The sequence below is a fragment of the Mustela nigripes genome, chromosome 14, assembly GCF_022355385.1.
Source record: "Mustela nigripes isolate SB6536 chromosome 14, MUSNIG.SB6536, whole genome shotgun sequence".
Taxonomy (NCBI): Eukaryota; Metazoa; Chordata; class Mammalia; order Carnivora; family Mustelidae; genus Mustela; species Mustela nigripes.
The window spans coordinates 93,797,827-93,818,423 of record NC_081570.1 but is presented as its reverse complement, the minus strand read 5'-3'; the positions used below and the strand labels follow the sequence as shown (position 1 = coordinate 93,818,423).

At 48.6% G+C, this 20,597-nt stretch overlaps 1 protein-coding gene across 3 annotated transcripts; it reads left to right on the top strand.

The window, feature by feature from the left end:
• Positions 1-14,465: 14,465 nt before the first annotated feature.
• On the top strand, positions 14,466-20,052 carry AMIGO1 (adhesion molecule with Ig like domain 1). Of its 3 annotated transcripts, none has more exons than XM_059375653.1 (2): positions 14,466-14,854; positions 15,272-20,052. In XM_059375653.1, exon 2 carries the CDS (start codon positions 15,337-15,339, stop codon positions 16,816-16,818), a length of 1,482 nt encoding a protein of 493 aa, XP_059231636.1. In that variant the 5' UTR covers positions 14,466-14,854; positions 15,272-15,336; the 3' UTR covers positions 16,819-20,052. The 3 variants fall into 3 exon arrangements, with proteins under 3 accessions (XP_059231636.1, XP_059231635.1, XP_059231637.1); XM_059375652.1 differs by having other exon boundaries at positions 14,469-14,789; XM_059375654.1 differs by lacking the exon at positions 14,466-14,854 and adding an exon at positions 14,861-15,017.
• Positions 20,053-20,597: the final 545 nt, after the last annotated feature.

The window sequence follows — 20,597 nt, the reverse complement described above, 5'->3', positions numbered from 1 at the left end:
TCAGAACAAAGGCACACATGTTCTTCCTGCTATACTCCTGCCCTATACCACATACTACTACAGCCTATGATGTTTTTAACTTTTGATTTTGAAATAATTTCAAACTTATAGAAAAGCAGCAAGAAGGGTACCAAGAACTCCTCCATGCCTTTCGTTGAGTTCCTTGATTTATGTTTCCTTTTTACGCTTCCTTCATTGCTAGTACGACTCACACCTACCCTCCTGCTGTCTCTGCCCCTCCTTTCACATACATACGTATGTAATTTCTGAACCACTTGAGGGTGAGTTGCAGGTATGGTGCCCCATTAGCTCTTTTTTTTTTTTTTTTTTTTAAGAAAAGATTTTACTTATTTATTTGACAGAGAGAGAGAGAGAGAGAAAGATCACAAGTAGGCAGAGAGGCAGGCAGAGAGGGGGGAAGCAGACTCGATCCCAGGACCCTGAGATAATGACCTGAGTCAAAGGCAGAGGCTTAATCCACCGAGCCACCCAGGTGCCCCACCCCATTAGCTCTTAACTCCTCAGTATATATTTCTTAAAAACAAAGACATTCTCCCACATAACCACAGTACAACAATTACAATCAGGAAACTAACACCAAGACAAAACTCCCATCTATTCCAGAGAACCCCATCCAAACTATCACTTGGCATTCTAATGTAAGATAGTGCCTTCCCTTCTGCCCATTTATTTACTTGTATCTATATTAATTCATCTGTTTCCATGCATTGAGTTACAACCTAATGATAAAATTATTTATTTTGACACTTCGGTTGTCCCAGTCTTGGCCAGTAGGTAACCCTTCTATATATTTTTGACAGGTTCCCATCATTCTGTGAGCACATCCTTACTTTGTAGCACAAACAGATGTTCCAGGCTCATCTAGTACTTTCCAGGCTGATCAGTCCTGGTTCTTTGTAGTGGAAAATGATATTTAGAAGCCAAGATCTGGGTGCTTGGTGTCCTCACTGCTTTTGGGTTATCACTGTCTCTAGGACCTCATAGCAGACGAGACATTTATTTCTAGCGGAGCTAGAAATAAGGAAAGAGGACAGGAAAGGCACACTTATAGTTTTTTTTTAAAGGATTAGATTTATTGAAGAGCTTGTCTTCATCACACATTGAAATCAACTCCACATTCATTCATATAACCTAAAGATAGCTATTTCAATAACAGACCACTTTTAATGTGTTCAATCAAGTTATGGGCCAGTATTTATGAAGTTCTTTCTGGATGAATCTGAAAAACAGATTATCACATGTGTGCATTCATTCTGCATCTCTAAAGCTCTCTCACAATCTGTTTTATATCCATGTTAACTTAGGGAGATGATAATACAGAAGCCCCTTGCCCTTACTGATAAGTTTGGAAACAAAACTTCAAAGAAGGTGTGTTTACCAAACCATTTTCTTTTACCTTTTGCGTGCCTTGCTTGACTACATTTCCTAGCCTTCCCGGTGGTCAGAGATGGTCACATGACTGAGTTCCAGCAAGTGGAAGGTGGGCAAAATTGATGAACCCCACTTCCAGACCAGGCCCATAAAACCTTCCACACAACTCTGCATGCTCCCTGTCTCTCCCCGCATCTGCTGACTGAATACAGGGAATCCAGTGGAGGATTCCAAAGCCTGTAGCAGGTAGAAGAGCCACAGGATGAACAGTGCTGGGTACCTGAACCACCACATCAACTGAAGGCCATCAACTGCACATTGGTATTAAATTGTCACAGGAGTGAGAATGTCCACTTCTATTGTGATGAGCCACCAAGACTTGGGGGTTGTAAGTTACATCAGCTGGGTCACCCTAACCAATACAGAAAGTAAACGAGTGGTCCAAATTTACCCTTTAGAAGCAATGAAGCTGGCTGATTCAGTTGCAGAATGATCTCAGGGTTGTAAGTTCCAGCCCCACATTGAGTATACAGATTACTTAAAAATAAAATCTTTGGGGGGGAAAAAAAAAGCAATGAAGTATAACGTTCAATGAAACCTTCTGATCCCTACCTGAGGGTTCTTCCCGTCAGATATGGCCAAGCATGCACTTGACACCTCAAGACATTGTAACTCTATCTTTTAGAATCTCTCACTATTCTAAAAGTGACATTTTCCTCCTTTGCCCAAGTATATTACTAGCACCCCCCACCCCACCCCACTCCTCCCTTTTCTTTCCCCAAGGGAACTGTGGCCCAGAGTTTGCTCTTTCATGGGTTTACCTTTATCAGATGGAAACATCTGGTTTGTCTAACACCTGATCTCCGGCAGAGAGCATCTTATTGACCCCGCAGAGCTGAGTATTCCCAGTGAAAGGGACAGCCCTTTTAAATTTCCTATAAGCAGATTCTGTGGTTGGTGTGGAGGTAGGGAGGTCTGGTAGTCTTGGGATGAACCAAAAATCCCTGGGGTGCAAGTTGATTTCTTCCTCTGAACACAGTAGGCCAGCAGTAGTATGGGTCACCTCCACATCCTGCTTTTCACAGGCTGATAATTGCTGGTTCAGCAAGTTAGCCCAGCCCAAGCTGCTAGAAATTTAAACTTTCCCAGAAAGGATGTTCCTCACCCCTCTCCTTTAGGCACGACGTGTTTTCAAGTTTTGAGAGAGTGAGAGAAGTCGGGTAAAGTGGTGCAGGGAAGGTGGGGAACTATGCAGTTTTACGGAGGGAAGGAAAACTCAGCCTGGAAATGTGGACACAAGAGACATCAGGAGATTTCCTAATATCACGGTCCAAATTACAGAGTCCGAGTCACACAGGCCTATTTCTGAGTTAGCCAAAGCCCCGAAGGTCGCCTCACCTTCCATTCATAGAGAGGGAATCAAGGACCAGAGTGATGAAGGAGCCCATCCAAGGTCACAGAGGTAGTCAGGGCTAGGACTAGAACCCAGACCTTTCAAGTCCCAGATCAGCGCTCTTTGCACTTTTCTTCTCTGTTTGCCTGTCTGATGGGAGCCTCTCAGTTCTAATGGTTGGAGAGCAGATGTAATTAGGATACTAAGTGCTGAAGAGTGTGTTCCCTAAGGACCTATCTTTCCATGACCTTGGCCAACCCCCAAGCCTCCCTGAAAGCCTTTCCCAGCTTCTCCCATCACCCACCAGGGTCTGACACAAACAGTCTTTCTGGGGTGAGTCTCTCAATGCCAAGGTGAAGCGGGAGTGGGAACATCTCTACTTAGAACTCCAGAGTGTCTGGGAAGGGAAAGTCTCCAGACTGGAAAGGCATGGAAATTTCCCTGAACCCAGAAGCCTGCTTGGAATAGTATCAGCAGCCGCATCTCCACTCCAGCCTGGCCTTGTTAGTGAGGCAAGCCACAGTCAGGAGATAATTAGCTTGCTGTTATTTATTCCCCACACTAATCAGCAGCCCACTGCTTGCACAGTGGAGAGGGCTCCCGCCCTCAGAGCTGTGGGGGTTCTCAGGGACCTTTAGTTACCAGCCAGGAAACAAGTAGCAGACAAAGGACTGGGGAGAGGGGGAGAGAGAGGAGGAGCCCTGACCACAGGACTGGGGAACCGCAGGCTTCCGCAGGGCGCACACTCTCCCTGGGGAGAGGCAGACCTGGGATCACCAGGAGCCCCAGGCAGTGCAACACCCCTCTCCGTTTTGTTCTTGGGTTTGGGCTCTGGTCAATAAAGGGCGGCTGGCCTTCAACTCCGTGTTCTGCCTCACTACAGTCAAATTGCCTTTTTCCAAGGCGACTTTCAAAAAAAAAAAAAAGATGACATTTATAAAAGCCTGCTGAGTGGTGACCTTGGTGGGAGGGAGAGAGGGCGGGTATACCGTCCTTGGAAGCAGGCAAAGAAAATAAAAACCCAGAGGGAAGGAAATGCTGTCAAACCTCAAAGTTTTTGGAACAATCACGGGAGAGATGGCTGTAGGTTTGAGGACAGACGCTGTGTGCTCATTGGCACCAGCTCCTGCCTCCCTCCTCCTTACCAGCACATTTTCACCTACAGTCCCAGTCTTTCCAGCCCAAGGAGGAGACCAAAGGTGCTCCATTCAAATAACAATCGCTGGGTAGGGCTCAGACTATGACTTGATAACTTCCCGAGGTACTGAACCTTGGATCAGTAGCAGTTGCACAGTGTCTCTATAGGACAGTCTAGGAGGCTGCCATATGGTTGGAAGGTGGGGAGTAAGGGGAGGTGAAAGGTTTGTCCTGAAGCTATGTTTGCGTAGCAGCACGCTGGGATTGTTTTCCATATATTTTACATCTGTTTGCAATGGTGTAGATAAAGCCTTTCCACATCTTTTCTTGTCCCCAGTTGCCACACAGAGGACTTAGGGGGCATCTGGTCAACCTCTGCCCTTAGGAAGGAGTCCTCACCAGTTCGCTTAATTCTGTCCTCTGGCCTCCTACCTTTTTATACATGGGCTCATATGTCGCCTGTAACCATGTATTGTGACCACTTGTGTCTCAGTTTCCTTCACCAAACCCTGACACTTGAGAACAGAGACAGTTTCTTATGTGTCTACCTCAGTATTGCATTTTTCTATTCCTAAACACTCACAGGAGTTTTTGCTATATGTGAATGAGGTGTGTGTGACTGAATGGATGAACACACACATGAAAGGACGTCTGTGCGGAGTAGTCATCCTTCCCCTGCTTGAATGTTTCCTGCGATGAGGAGATCATTACCTCAAGATGGAAATAATCCATTATGAGACATTTGAAATGTCAGAGGATGTTTCTGCCCATGGGATAGAAATCTGCTTTTCTGACACTTCTACCTGGTAGCACAGTTCTTCCCTTTAGAGGCCCAGAAGAGGTCCTCCACCTAGGATTCCACGGATGAGCTTCTTGAGATCCCTGTTCCAAGAAATATGTGTAAAATTGCGTGTGTGTGCCCTTGTGCTTAGGGAAGGGAATCCATTTGTTTCACAAAGGAGTCTGTATCCCCAAATTTTACAGCCACTCTGCATTTGCTTACTCCCTCTTCCTCATGAAAATGTACACTAGACAAATCAAGTGGCCTCAAAATGCTTGCTTTTGTAGACTTTTCCCTCCTTACTTTTCCAAAGAAAGCAGATCCCCCAGTTGTTATGTGTCCTGAACAAAATTAACTCGCTACTCTAACCTCAGATGATTGGCTGGGCATCAACTCACATACTCAAGTTGACCACGTATGGGTGGGGCACACAGGAGGCCAAAGGAAAGGGCTTGATAGGAATTCTGCTCAAAAGGGTTCTCCATATTGATGGCAGCAATCAGACTCATTTAAAGCCTTTTACAGGGAATATACACATCCTACTGGTACCCACAGAAGGTGGGTACATCTGCAGTGACAAACCTCTTTCTGCCTTCTTTTTTTTTTTAAATTTTATTTATTTATTTGACAGTCAGAGATCACAAGTAGGCAGAGAGACAGGCAGAGAGAGAGGGGGAAGCAGGCTCCCCACTGAGCAGAGAGCCCAGTGCGGGGCTCAATCCCAGGAGCCTGGGATCATGACCTGAGCCGAAGGCAGAGGCTTAACCCACTGAGCCACCCAGGCGCCCCTCCCTAGTTACAATAAACCTCTCTGTGGGGGGTCCTACAAACAACCTGTCTTCTAAAAACTATGAGGTATGAGTCTTTGTGGAACCCTCCGACTTTTCAAAGTGGTTATTATGACTTCCTCCCAAAGTAGAAGGTCTCATTGTTAAGCCATCCCTCATATATGAGCTACCAAAGAATTTATATCCATTCTCATTCAATCCTCAGGAAACTCCTGTAATAGTGGTTCTCAAATTTGGGGGTACCAAGAATCACTGGGCTTCATCTTACATAGATTTCCCAAGCCCCCATCCCCAGAGGTTCTAAGCAAATCTGAGGTGGGCCTTGAAATACTCTTTTTCATCAGGTTCCTTGGAGATTCTGAGGCAAGCAGTCTGAGGTCCACAAAAGGTGAACACTGCCCTAAAGGGTAATGTTTCCAAAGTGTCTTGATGATCAAAATGATTCCCAGACTCCTCTCATGAGATTTCCCGTTCCATGGATCAGAGGCTCTGGAATCTGTACCTTTTATAGGGCAGGTATTACAGCTTCCATTCTGTATGAGAAACCCGAGGCCCAGAGTAACTGATCCACAGCCATTACAACTAGTTGATGACAGGGGTGAGACTAGAACCCAGCTCTCTTGACACTCAGTCCAATGCTCTTTCTACTGGGCCACAAAGGTCATACCGCTTACCTAGAGTCCTGACTGTAAGAGGAAATTGATAGATGTTTGCTAAATTGAATCGAACCCACATACATACATTCAGGGTACTAGAGGGAAGAAAGGATTTCTAAAGCCTATTTGTATCCCACTCCACCCAGCCTCCCCCCAAGGCAGACCTAGGGGTTCAACAGATGTTTGTGAGAGAATGCCTGATGATAGGATTACTGGGCTATAGACCATGCCATCAGCTACCTCTGGCTGTGCTCCAGACTGTAAAGGAGCTGTCCAGAACGGAACTTGATACTCAGCTATGGTCTGACATGGAGCTTCTTTGCGGTTTTAAAGGAATTGCTGCCTGTTCTGGGAAGCTGGACCTTGCCCTTCCTGCTGGTCTGGTGTGTTCTCGCCCAACTAATAGGAACTGACTGTTCTATTGCTGACCCTGGGCCCTTCTCAGCTGCCTCAGTTTCCAGCATAGCTTTCTATTCATGGAATTCTGCTAGGCCTCTTGGGACACCTGGGTAGCTCAGTTGGTTAAGCATCCAATTGTTGCCCAGGTCATGATCCCAGGGTCCTGGGGTGGAATACCGCATCAGGCTCCTTGCTCAGTGGGGAGTTTGCTTCTCCCTCTGCCTGCTGCTTCCCCTGCTTGTGCTCCCTGTCCTCTCTCTCTATCTCTCTCAAATAAATAAATAAAATCTTAAAGAAAAGAAAAGAAAGAAAGAAAGAATCCTGAACAAGGACAAAGTATGCAGCCCACTCCTACCCCCTCACATTTATAGAGCACCTACTGCATGTTAAAGGCCTTATTAGGTACATGAACTCAATGAATCCCCACAATAACCCCATTGTGCCCGTAAGTAATAGCTCAAGTTGCAGAGTAAGTGGCAGAACTAGAACATAATCCCAAGAAGCCTGGCTCCAGAGACTGTACTCTTAACCACAAAGCCACATGCCCTCTCCAGGTTAACTCAGCCCTGGTGTGAACCAGCTTGTGAACTTGACTGCTAAGGTGTCTTCTAGGCCTGGTGGTCTAAATTTCTGTCATTATGGGTAAGGGGCCAGACTGTCTAACATTATGATTATTAGCCTTGGAATCAGCTAAGAATAGTTTATGAGGTTGAAGAGTGAAATTTCAAGTATAAACGAATAGCTAGGAGCACCTGGGTGATTCAGTCATTAAGCATCTGCCTTCGACTCAGGTCATGATCCCATGATCCTGGGATGGAGCCTCTAATCGGGCTCCCAGCTTGGCGGGAAGCCTGCTTCTCCCTCTACCATGCTTCCTGCTTGTGTTCCCTCTCTTGCTGTCTCTCTCCGTCAAATAAGAAACAAACAAACAAATGAATAGCTGAAGACTCAAAATGCATGATTAAAGGAAAAAGATTAACGCAGAGACTTAGTCAAATGGCCTTAGGTAAGGGAGAAAAGTTAACAGTAAACTTAACATTTTGTTTATAATCCTTCCCCAAATTACAAAAGCACTGACTTCCTAAACTAGAATATTAACTTCCCAAATGTATACGAACTAATCAAGGATTCCTATGATAAGAACTTGCTGTTAAGTCTCACATTAGTTAGAATTTAATTTTAGGTATAAAGCCTTTAGTAATCCAAGGAGAGGACCTCAGCTACAGGAAAATGAAATATTTCCAGACTGATCACAAAACTTGCTTTTTTTTTTTTTTTTAAAGATTTTATTTATTTATTTGAGAGCAAGAGAGAGACAGCGAGAGAGCTGGAGAATGAGCAGGCAGAGAATGAGCAGGCAGAGGCAGAGGGAGAAGCAGGATCCCCGCTGAGCAGAACCCTGGGATCATGACCTGAGCAGAAGGCTTAACCGACTGAGCCACCCAGGCGCCCCTGATGACAATACGTGTTAATGAAAAATGTCCTAAACTCCCTTTGGAGGACCTCCTGGTTACGCAGGTCCACATGGCAGGAACTCTGGGGGAGTCTTATTTATAACACTGCCCTGAAACGAAGTCTTCCATCCCTGGGGCGACTGGTCAGCTGCAGGGTGAAGGTAGTGGTGGAACCCCGCCCCTGAAGGCTGAGATAACATTTTGTATCAGGAATTTATTTGTCAGAAATATTTCAAAGACACATCTACCTGATGACTCAGTGCTGGGTTATTTAGAGACATCCATATGTGAGTGTCAAAAGTCAAGAGAATGTTGGTGATTTAGCCATCAGGCATGATCACTTGCCTACTGAAGGAGAATAACCCTGACCAAGAGCATGAGCTGTAAATTGAACAAACTGCCTTTGGATTTATTTGACAAGCCTGAAAAGCCCAGGGCCCTGAAAGGGGTCTATGGCACACCTCCACCGGCACCCTGCCTAGAGTTAACACCCATATCCTTGGGGTTTCTCCAGATCAAGTGGAGCTTCGAGGCACGTGGGCAGGGTTGAGGGGGAAAAGGGTAAGGAGTAGGAAAAAAAGGGAGTCAGATGTCAGTTGTCCAAAAAGAGGAAACACTCGGCTCCTGGGAAGTAAATAATGGGAGGGCACACTAAGGGGCAGATTAAGAGGTTAAAAGCATCAGTGAAATGAGTGGGTGGGCTGGGAGGATGGCAATAGGAATCCTCCAAACTGAGCACCTTCAGGGACAAACCAAAAAGGGAAACATCGGTGAACTGCTAGCTATAGTTACAGAAAGGGCTCAATGCAAAGCTAAGAGCTTACAATTTTGCCCTTTAAGCAATACTTCACAAAGGGACCCCTCCCAGAAATAGCTTAATTTTAGAGCCCCCTCTTTTTGGAGACCCTCCAAGAATTACAAAAATGGTGCTGATAGTAGTAACACCACTGCAGTTCTCCACAAAGTATAAGAATGTTTAAAATTTTTTAAAAAGATTTTTTATTTATTCATTTGAGAGAGAGAGAGCAAGAGCATGGGTGAGGGGAGGGTCAGAGGGAGAGGGACAAACAGACTCCCTGCTGAGCAGAGAGCCCGATGAGGGACCCGATCCCAGGACCCTAGGATCATGACCTGAGCCAAAGGCAGATGCTTAACTGACTGAGCCACCCAGGCACCCCAAAAATGTTTACAATTTAAAATTTTTTTTTAAGTTTAAATCTTTTTTAAAATTTGTAAATATTTTAAAATTATAAACAATAAACCAGTGAAGAAGATCTTGTAAATCACCTTGAATGTATGCTCCAAACAGGCAATACCCGAGGATGTGGGAACAGGGCAGATAACTGGGCAAGGTAATTTATACACATGTTGACAGCAAGACCAAGGGATCTCCTGACTCTAATGGGAAAAAACTAGGATTTTTTAAAAAGGTAATATCTACAAATGATAAAGCACTTTCACGAACGTTGACTCATTTGATCCCTAAAATAACCTTATGAAGTAAGCTCAAGTGCTGTTATTGTTCCCATTTTACAGATAATGGAATGAGATTTAGTAGAATAAAGTGAAATACCCAAAGTCACACAACTGGTATAGAGCTATGATTTGTGGGAGCCCAGATCCTATGCTTAGCCTTATTTCCACATCAGGCACTAAGACTAACATATAATAAATGCACTAATTTAGTGCAATTATTTACTAATGTTAATTCAACAAACACATTTTGAGTGCCTACTACTAGCCAACCCAGGGCAAATCCCTGATATCAAGGAGCTTATGGAGTTACTAATGGAGTTTACAATGCAATCCTTTTTTTTTTTTAAGATTTTAAAGTGAGAGTGTGCACACAAATGGGGGAGGAGCAGCAGAGTGAGAGGGAGAAGCAGGCCCCCCACTGAGCAAGGAGCCCAGTGTCTGACTGGGCTTGATCCCAGGACCCTGAGATCAAGACCTGAGCAGAAGGCAAATGCTTAACCAATTGAGCCACCCAGGCGCCCCCTCGTGGAGTCTTTAGAATGGAGTCAAAGGTAGCTTCTTAATAGGGTGCCTTCCACCAGTATTCTCCACTTCTGATTCTGCTGGCCAGTACTATTTATTGAGAAAAGAAAAAACTACTTCTAGTATAGAAAGAAGTAATTCATCGAGTGTCATAACCTGGTAGACCTATCCAACCTCTTTTGCTCAAATACTGAGCTGCCCAAACAATCTTCCAAATTTTATTTAGCAACACTAGGTTAAACCATTCCAGCAAGAGGAAATAAATACCCACTATAAATAACCTGTTTATCCTACCAAGGTCTTCTTTTTGTTGCGAATTAATAGATAGTTATTCTGGTCTAGAAAGCAGCTGTGGGAGAGTTAGCATCAGTCAGTCCTCAGGGCCAGTGCCATCCAGTGGAACTTTTCGTGATTCTGTTCAATAGGGTAGCTAGCCACATGTGGCTATTGAACATTTGAAATGCATGGAGGGAAACTGAAGAGGCGATTTGCAACATTATTTAATTTTAATTAATTCAAATGACCACATGTTGCTAGTGCCTCTGGATTTGAACACCACAGCTCTAGATCCTTGCTACTCAAAGTGTGGTCTGCATCGTCTTATTAGGTTACTAGAAATACAGACTCTCAGGTCCCACCCTAGCCCTCTAGATTCAGAAACTTATGTTAACCAGACCCACAGGTGCTCCATATGCACATTAAAGTTTGAAAATGGCAGGGTTGCTTCTGGATGAGCTGAAAAATAAAAGGATTGACTGAAGACCGTATTTGTGGTAACCTCTCCAAATTGCAGACACCCACACTTGAGACTGGTGTCCAGCATCAAGGGCCTGCTTTCTTTTCTTTTCTTTCCTTTCCTTTTTTCTTTCTTTCTTTCTTTCTTTCTTTCTTTCTTTCTTTTTTTTTTTTTTTTTAAGATTTTCTGTATTTATTTAAAACAGAGAGAGAGTAACAAGAGGTGGGAAGGAGCAGAAGGAGAGGGAAAGAAACCGACTCCACTGCTGAGAGGGAGCCCCACATGGCTGGAACCAAGGGCCCTGGGATCATGGCCTGAGCCAAAGGCTGACATGTAAACAGCTGAGACACCCAGGTACCCCTAGGGGCCTTCTTTCTTTGTATCTTCCTCTCCTTCATTCCTTAAACAGAAAAGGGGAAAGGGAAAGAAACATGGAATATGGGGTCCAAGGAAAGTTAGTGTTGGATAGGGGGTGGGAGATGGGATGGGAAGAGCATGTGATTCTCAGGGATACATATACAAAATAAATGATGAACTTCCCTTGATAATTACTGAATATGGATGACGGGTATATGAGAGTTCATTGTACTATTTTCTCTGCTTCTGTATAACTTGGAAATTTTCAAAATTAAAAAATAGATGTGATTTCAAAGATGATGGGTGTGGGGGCACCCGGGTGGCTCAGTTGGTTATTAAACATCTGTCTGGGGGCACCTGGGTGGCTCAGTGGGTTGAAGCCTCTGCCTTCAGCTAGGGTCATGATCCCAGGGTCCTGGGATCAAGCCCTGCATCGGGCTCTCTGCTCAGCGGGGAGCCTGCTTCCTCCTCTCTGCCTACCTCTCTGCCTACTTGTGATCTCTGTCAAATAAATAAATAAAATCTTAAAAAAAAAAATCTGTCTGCCTTTGGCTCAGGTCATGATCCCAGCGCCCTGGAGTCAAGCCCAGCATCAGGCAGCCTGCTTGGTGGGAAGCCTGCCTCCCTGTTTGTGTTCTCTTGCTGTCTCTCTGTCTCTCTGTCAAATAAATAAATAAAATCTTTAAAAAAAAAAAAAAAAAGATGGTGTGTGTCCTAACCTCCAAGATGGCCCCCAGTGAGCCTATCCTTCTAGTATTCATGCCTTTGTGTAGTCTTTCATATTGAATCAGGGCTGGTCCGTGAGACCAAAGTGGAAAGAGCAGGCATGACACTAGAGAGGTAGTGATTTCTGCCTTGCTCTCTCTTGGATCTCTAGCTCTAAAGGAAGTCAGCTACCATGCTGGGAGGACACTCAAGCAGACTTGTGGAGAGGACTTTAATAGGAGCCAAGACCTCCTGCCAACAGCCAGCGGTGAGAGCAAGCCACGTGAGCAAGCTTCTGTGGAGTTGGTTTTCTTTTCTTTTCTTTCTTTTTTTTTAAATACTTTATTTATTCATTTGACAGACAGAGATCACAAGTAGGCAGAGAGGCAGGCAGAGAGGGGATGGGGAAGCAGGCTCCCTGCAGATGCAGGGCTCAATCCCAGGACCCTGGGATCGTGACCTGAGCCGAAGGCAGAGGCTTTAACCCACTGAGCCACCCAGGCGCCCCTGGAGTTGATTTTCTAGCCCCAGTCAAGCCTTCCAATACGGCTGCAACTGCCTGAGAGATCTCCAAGCCAGAAGGGGCTGCCAAGCCACACCCGAATCTCTGACCAAAGGAAACTGTAAAAGGCACTCAATGCATATGATTGTATTAAGCCACTGAGTTTTGCAGTAATTAGTTACGCAGCAATAGAGTACTGAAGCAACTTCATCTCAGCATTTCCTACTCCTTGAATATCCTCTCCGCCTTATCACTAATGCCTCAAATGAATATGACAAAACCTTTCACACAATGCGTAAACAGGCTAATACCCCTTGAAGAGATAATACATTCACTTAAATTCAAAGTAAAACATATGTGACAGATATAAATTCTTTCTTTTTTTTTTAAAAGATTTTATTTATTTATTTGACAGAGAGAGAGAGAGAGAGATCACAAGTAGGCAGAGAGGCAGGCAGAGAGAGAAGGGGAAACAGGCTCCCCGCTGAGCAGAGAGTCTGATGCGGGGCTCGATCCCAGGACCCTGAAATCATGACCTGTGCCAAAGGCAGAGGTTTAACCCACTGAGCCATCCAGGTGCCCCTAAATTCTTTCTTTTTAAAACTTAGCAAGCTAATAATGTACTGAGACATTCACTTCAGTCTCGCTCCTGCTGTTGTAAGAGACTGGAAAGAATAAAAAGGTAATTTCTCCCTCAGGGTCCACCATCCCAAGAACAGCTATAGTCTTGAGTTATAAGGTCTAAGATTTTCTTACATCTCCCTCACTTCATGCCCAGCGCGTGCAACTCCCCCCCCACCCCGACACACACATACTGGTTAATAGCTTCTTGATGCTAAGAGGCACCAGGGTGGTTCAGCTGGTTAAGCCTCTGCCTTCAGCAGGGGTCATGACCTCAGAGTCCTAGGATTAACCTTGGGTTCCAGGCCCACTGGGGAGTCTGCTTCTCCCTCTGCCCCTCCACCCCACTCATGCACTCTCTCCCTCTCCCTCTCTCTCAAATAAATAAAAAAATCTTAAAAAACAACAACAACAAAAATGCGGCCTCTGGGTGGCTCAGTGGTTTTAGCCTCTGCCTTCTGCTCAGGTCGTGATCTCAGGGTCCTGGAATGGAGTCCAGCATCAGGCTATCTGCTCAGCAGGGAGCCTGCTTCCTCCTCTCTCTCTCTGCCTGCCTCTCTGCCTATTTGTGATCTCTCTCTGTCAAATAAATAAATAAAATCTTAAAAAACACACACAACCCTGCCCCCACCAAAAAACAGCTTCTTGGTGTTAAAGAAGACCACCACCCCAACCTCTCACTCACCAACCTCCCATCCCAGCTTTATCTTGAGGATTAGGTAATAGAGAAAATATGTTGGAATTGCTCCATAACGGGAGGGGAAGGAGCTGGGATTGATTCAAGAAGAGGGCAAGTGGCCAGGCCAACGGGGTGAATGACTTTCCCCAGGCTGGGTAAGATTTCCAAGTTTCCAGAAGTGGAAGCCTGTCCCTGGCTTGCACTGTGTGTGTGTACTGCAGTGGGGATCACTTCATGGGAAGTCTGGGCAAGTGGGATCCTGGGGCCTGGCTATGCACCCCAGACCACACACCCTTACCTCCACTCCTGCCCATCTGGCTTGCAGACTTTGGAAATGTACCCTTCGGTGGTACCCCAAGGGTGGGGGAATAATAACATCAAGACTGAAACAAACACAAAAACAAGGCTCTTCCCCAAATCCTTCCCCCAAATTTGTGAGACTTCACAGCCCTAGAGAGAAAAGTGGAAGAACCTCAGAACGTGACTAATGAATTTCCCGCCAACACTGACAGGCGGGAGCTGAGCCAGATTGCTTTAATTCGTAGGATTAGAAGACATGTGACGCTTCTTGCCCCGGAGTCAGTTGCCGCGAATTCATTCCAGCTAGACCTAGTTTCCCTGGGAGCGGTTTTGGTAGGTGGAAGGGTGGGGGAGAGTGGAAAGAATTCAAGAAGGTGGAGGAAGTAATAGGGGACCTAGGGGTTAGAATCCCCTCCTGCTGCTTTCGGTCCCCAGGTCCGGCCCCCGACTCCCTCCAAGAGAGGACAGCCCGCGCGCGGCCGCCCCTCCGGCTCCGACACAAACACACGCACGTGCGCCCCGCCCCCGCCGCGCGCACGCGCCCCGAGGCTCCGGCGGCGGCGACGGGCGCGCGCGCGGTGCTCGCTGCCCCCACGCCGCTCCCTCCGCTCGGATCGCGGCGCCTCCCGCTCCCCGCACCGCTCCACGCCGGACCCGCGGAATCGGAGGCGGCGACCGTGGTCGGTGGGCTCTTGCAGGTGCAGCGGTCGAGGCAGCGGCGCGCGGGGAGCAGAGCGGAACCCGGCAAGTCCTCGGGAGGCGATGTGGCCGTGCGCGGGCCCCTGCGTAAGGCGGGCGCCGCGACAGGCCGGCCGGTGAGGCGCCGCTTGGGGGAGGCCGCGACGGAGCTCCCGGACCCGCCATGGGCTGAGACACGTCCTTGCCGAGCAGGTGCAGTGACCAGCGGTCCAGGGGGTGCTCGCCCCGACAGGCCCCGGGAACCCTCAACCCTGTCAGTAGGTGCCCTACCCAGCCGGTGCCCTGTTGACCTTCCCTCGGCTTCTCCCTAGAGGCGATGCTGACCCCGCCGTCAAACTCGGCCCGTGCAGCCCCTGTGAAACCAGCAGCTTCTAACATCCCGGGCATACCCCCATCCTACACTCCTGTGACCCGAGCCCGGTAGGCCCTTGTGCTCCCCTCCTCTGCCCAGTGTTTTGAGCCCACTGCTTGCACAGCGTTTGGAAACTACCCAGCATCTCTCTTCGTTTCTCTTCTAGGCCAACATAGGGGTGGGGGCGGAGCGGGGGGGCGGGGGGAGTGTGACAGAGAGGAGGAATGGTCAGTCCTTCCCTGCAGAGAACCTGGTCACCCCCAAACCCCTCCTCCCGTTCTCTCAAGCCTGTAGTGAAAGTGCCCCTTCCTTATCCCACCAGAACATGCCCGGGTGACTCTCTCCCAGATCTTCCTAGTGGCCTTCCTCGCCCTTCCCAGTGACACTATGCAACCCCAGCGCGACCCTCGAGGCCTCTGGCTCCTGCTGCTGTCCTTGTTCCTGCTCCTCTTTGAGGTGGCCAGGGCCGGCCGGCCGGTGGTTAGCTGCCCTGCCGCCTGCCTGTGCGCCAGCAACATCCTCAGTTGCTCCAAGCAACAGCTGCCCAACGTGCCCCACTCGTTGCCCAGCTACACCGCACTGTTAGACCTCAGCCACAACAACCTGAGCCGCCTGCGGGCCGAGTGGACCCCTACGCGCCTGATTCACCTGCAGTCCCTGCTGCTGAGCCACAACCACCTGAACTTCATCTCCTCCGAGGCCTTTTCCCCAGTCCCCAACTTGCGCTACCTGGACCTGTCCTCCAACCAGCTGCGTACACTGGACGAGTTCCTGTTCAGTGAGTTGCAGGCGCTAGAGGTGCTTCTGCTCTACAACAACCACATCATGGCAGTGGACCGCTGCGCCTTCGACGACATGGCCCAGCTGCAGAAGCTCTACCTGAGCCAGAACCAGATCTCCCGCTTCCCCCTGGAACTGGTCAAGGAAGGAGCCAAGCTACCCAAGCTCACCCTCCTGGATCTCTCGTCCAACAAGCTGAAGAACTTACCGCTGCCCGACCTGCAGAAGCTGCCTGCGTGGATCAAGAACGGGCTGTACCTACATAACAACCCCCTGCACTGCGACTGTGAGCTCTACCAGCTCTTCTCCCACTGGCAATACCGGCAGCTGAGCTCCGTGGTGGACTTCCAGGAGGACCTGTACTGCATGAGCTCTAAGAAGCTGCACAACGTCTTCAACCTGAGCTTCCTCAACTGCAGCGAGTACAAGGAGCGTGCCTGGGAGGCCCACTTGGGGGACACCTTGACCATCAAGTGTGACACCAAGCAGCAGGGGATGACCAAGGTGTGGGTGACGCCTAGCAACGAACGGGTGCTCGATGAGGTGGCCAACGGCACGGTGACGGTGTCTGAGGACGGCAGTCTGCATTTCCAGCAGGTGCGGGTTGAGGATGCGGGTGTGTATACCTGCTACGCCATGGGGGAGGCTTTCAACGAGACCCTGTCTGTGGAGTTGAAAGTGTACAATTTCACCTTGCACGGCCACCATGACTCCCTCAACACAGCCTATACGACCCTCGTGGGCTGCATCCTCAGTGTGGTCCTGGTCCTCATATACCTGTACCTTACCCCTTGCCGATGCTGGTGCCGGGGTGTCGAGAAACCATCCAGCCATCAAGGAGACAGCCTCAGCTCATCCATGCTTAGCACCACACCCAACCACGATCCCATGGCTGGCGGGGACAAGGATGATGGTTTTGACCGCCGGGTGGCCTTCCTGGAGCCTGCTGGTCCCGGGCAGGGCCAAAACGGCAAGCTCAAGCCAGGCAACACCCTGCCAGTGCCCGAGGCAACCGGCAAGGGCCAGCGGAGGATGTCGGATCCGGAGTCGGTCAGCTCGGTCTTCTCTGATACACCCATTGTGGTGTGAGCAGGATGGGTTGGTGGGGAGATTCTGCCCCAGGAGAGGTAACGCACCCCTGAAGGATATGAGGGGATGGAAGAGTGGGCTGGCTGCCCAAGGGAGTGGGTTCCCCCCCGACCTCCAGGGAACTGGTCACGGGTACAACAGCTGGCAAGTCCTCAACCAGGGTGTGGCTGCCACGATTTCCAAATAGGGATATACTAATCCTCAGGCAAGTGCTACACCCTTACCCCCCAAGCCCTGGGAATTCTCCGTGCGGTGGAGGAAGAGGAGCATGTCTGAGTTGGGTGGGAATGAGGAAGGGGTGGGGGGAAGAGCAGATTCCCTAAACTTTTTCGAGGTCATCCTTAGCTCCTTAAGAGAAAATCATCTGGGGGAAAATTTTTTTTTTCTATCTCTGCCCACCCACACCTGTGATGTTGTGTGTGTTGGGGGGCGGATCTTCCACAGGAGCCACACTGGGAAGAGCTGGGGTGTCTTTGGCCAGGAAGTCACACTTCGCAGCTGGGGAAATTGGAAACCTTTGGAAAAATGAGTCAGGAAAAGGCTGAGACCTCAATCAGTAACGCTCCCCAAAGCTGTTGTGATTTCCCACAAATGCCTCTCTTTCCCCATGAGTCCTGGACGGACGGATCTTTGCGGGAGCCTGGCCTATTGCCTATTACATACGGCAACAACATGAGATGTGGTCTCTGTGCCAGACCCTGGAACCAGGGGCACAGAGGGATACAGCTTGAACTGAGGGGTCTGTATCACGGCATGGGTGCTGGCACAAAACTCATAGATGGGGCATAAACTCCAGGTTTGCTAATTCTCTTGTTGGTGAAACCCTTGGTTAGCACTTGGTTCCCAGCACCTGTGTGTTAGACCAGGGTGGGGGCTGCTGAAGGCAGAGATTTTATGCATGCCTGCCACAGACCTGGGAAGGGGGGCCACTTCAACCCAAGGAGGAGGAGGAGAGTAAACCAGCCTCTGTTACGTAGCATTCAGCTGGGCCTACCTGGTTTCCTGATGCCATCTCTTTTCTCAGTCTCCTTAGCAAGCTCAGGTGGGATTGAGTTTTCCCTAATATGCTGCTCTGCCAGTGGAGGAAGCCTGGAGAGTCTGGCTCGCAGCTGCGTGAGACTGGTCCTGGGGATAGAGGGGACCAGTTATGGATCTCTATGTTGAGAAAGCAGGCTTGGTCCTCTCTTAGATCTCATCCTGCTGCAAAGCCAAAGAATGGGATTTCATCACCCAGGGGGGTGGAATTGGATGGTCTCTGCCCCAGAAGGGCAAGCTGAAGTGCTGCTTAGAGTTCTGCCCCACTCCACAAGGTTCCAGGCAGTCTTGTTAACAGAGACACTGGCACTAAACTTTCCACAGGAAAGTTCTGCCGCCGCCATCCCTCTCAGCCAAAGGTCTGTGCAGTTGCTGGTGGTCAGGCCGGGGGAACTTAAGAGCAGACCCAACATTCCCTTCCATCCAGGGTTGCAGAACACTTTGGGTATGGAAATGACTGTGCCCTTTGACTATCCCACAGGCCCAGGGAGACTGGTGCTCTGAGCTTTGGCAAAGGGATGAGCAGGGCAAAGGTGAAAATGTTCTCTGACGTTGGTCTTTTTCAGTGTCTCCCCTTCTCCCAACCAAGCTCCCTGTCCGTTGGAAGTTCTCCAGATCTTCTGGTTTTCAGACCTGCTCTCTAGGTTCTAAGGGGTATGTCCTCTACCTGTGGGTGAGGGCTGCTTGCTAGAAGGGCCTGACTCCCGCTGCCTATTAAGATTGGGAAAGGGGACTGGAACTCAACATCTTCCTTGTCTGTTCCTGGGATGTCAAGACTGCTGTCCATCCTTTCTCAGTAACCTAGTTTGTCAAGAGAGATGCAGCATTTCCCTCAAGTACTTGCATGCTCCTGGGTATGCATGCTTCCAAGTGCGCAAGCACACTAGCGCCTTGACTCCCCTCAGGACAGTGATTCTGCAGTCCCCGCTAAAGATCCCAGTCACAGTGGGTTCCACCTATGTGCCCAGCCTCATGCACACAGCTATCTTGCTCCGTAGGAGAGACAGTGACCACGCCAGGCTCCCCAGATACAAACTCTTGTACTTTTAATTTCCGAACTCCCTGAAGCTTTCCCCACACATCTGTGGCACTGAGTAAGTTCTCTACGAAGGCTGGAGTTAGGAGAACCGCAGGCTGGCAACCTGGGGAGGAGGGATGCTGAGGAGCTGGCTGGTTCTTCAGACCCTTCAGAAACCTTCTCAGATTAAAGACAATATACATGAGAAATAAATGCAGAACTAGGTCGATGATGGCCCCAGAAGGAGACCGATAGGGGAATAAGCAGCTGTAAGTTATTCTTCCTTCTTTAACTGCCCTGGAAAGATAGGGGCATGAAGGAAATGTCGTCTTGTTATATTCCAGAGACTTCTGAGGACTTTGGTCCTGGCTGCCCTCCTCAGACTTATTAGGGCACTGGGGGAAATCTCATCTCCATGCTGCAGTTTCCCACTGGGCACCACCTAGGGCTCTAAAAATCTTTAAAATAGATGTCGAGTGAAGTTGGCCTTCTGGAGCATTTTGAGCTCCTGAGGACTAGGAGGGCCAATTTCTTCAGAAGTTCTACCCAGCTTGGGGAATAAGAAAAGACCCTGAGGCCCTGCGTCTCCCTACTGTATCCACTAGGTCGGCCCCTTGTTTGAAATACTGGTAGATGTGTCTGGCTGCCCCACCGGGACATTGAACTGATTAGCCTCTTCCCGTGGTTTCAGTTGTTAGAACCCAAAGGTAGCTTTCTACTTGGGGGATTAGGTACTCAGCATATATAAGCTCACTAGAACCTGCCAGGTCTGATCATAAGAACAAGCTGAGAAATCTCCTTCCCTTCCCCCCACCCTGAACTCATAAACCAGACATAGCTCCCAGGAAGCAGGTGTCCCTGGAGACAGAATATGGCAGGGCTCTACAATCTGTCTGTGTGATTATTTGTGATCTTTTTTTCTTTTGCCTGTATTTATGGGGCTCCTAGGAAGGAGCCAGGAGAGGGTACAGCCCAGCTGGGGACAGTAAAGCTGATTGATTCCCATTTTCTGTGTGTTCTTACCTCTGTACTTCCTTGTTGCCCTGCTGGTGAAGCAAGCAGGCCTCCCTTTGTCCAGGACCCCGTCCCTCCCACTTATGTACACCCAGGCTGGCAAACCTTGGAGCCTCTGGGCTCTGAAAACTAGACCATGATCATTAAACCTGGCTTGAGTCTCCGTTTGGGCAGTCTGTGACTGGTTTATTTATCTTTTCAGCCTGTGTGTGGGTGGGGCTCACTGTGCCTCCTAAGTGTGTGGCCTAAGGAGAGGATTTTTAAATGCTATTTTTTTAAACATTTTATTTATTTGACAGAGAGAGACACAGTGAGGGAGGGAACATAAGCAGGGGAAGTGGGAGAGGGAGAAGCAGGCTTCACACTGAGCAGGAAGCCCGATGTGGGGCTCCATCCCAGGACCTATGACCTGAGCCAAAGGCAGACTTAATGACTGAGCCACCCAGGTGCCCTTAAATGCTGTTCTAAAGGCAAGGGTAGAATTCACATCCGGGCATGAAAACAGACCAGGGTCAACGAACTTTCTTCTGTGAGGAGCCAGACAGTAAATACGTTAGGCTTTGCAGGCCAGACGCTCTCTGGTAGAGCTACTCGGTCGGGCCGTGGTAGCAGGATGGCTATGTGAACTGATGAGTGAGGCTCTGTTCCAGTAACTTTATTTACACACATTGAAATTTGAATTTCATATCATTTTCATGTGGCTTTTGAGTTT

Bases quoted from the DNA above. Each gene is read 5' to 3' on its own strand.
- AMIGO1 (XM_059375653.1), top strand. From the start codon at position 15,337: ATGCAACCCCAGCGCGACCCTCGAGGCCTCTGGCTCCTGCTGCTGTCC.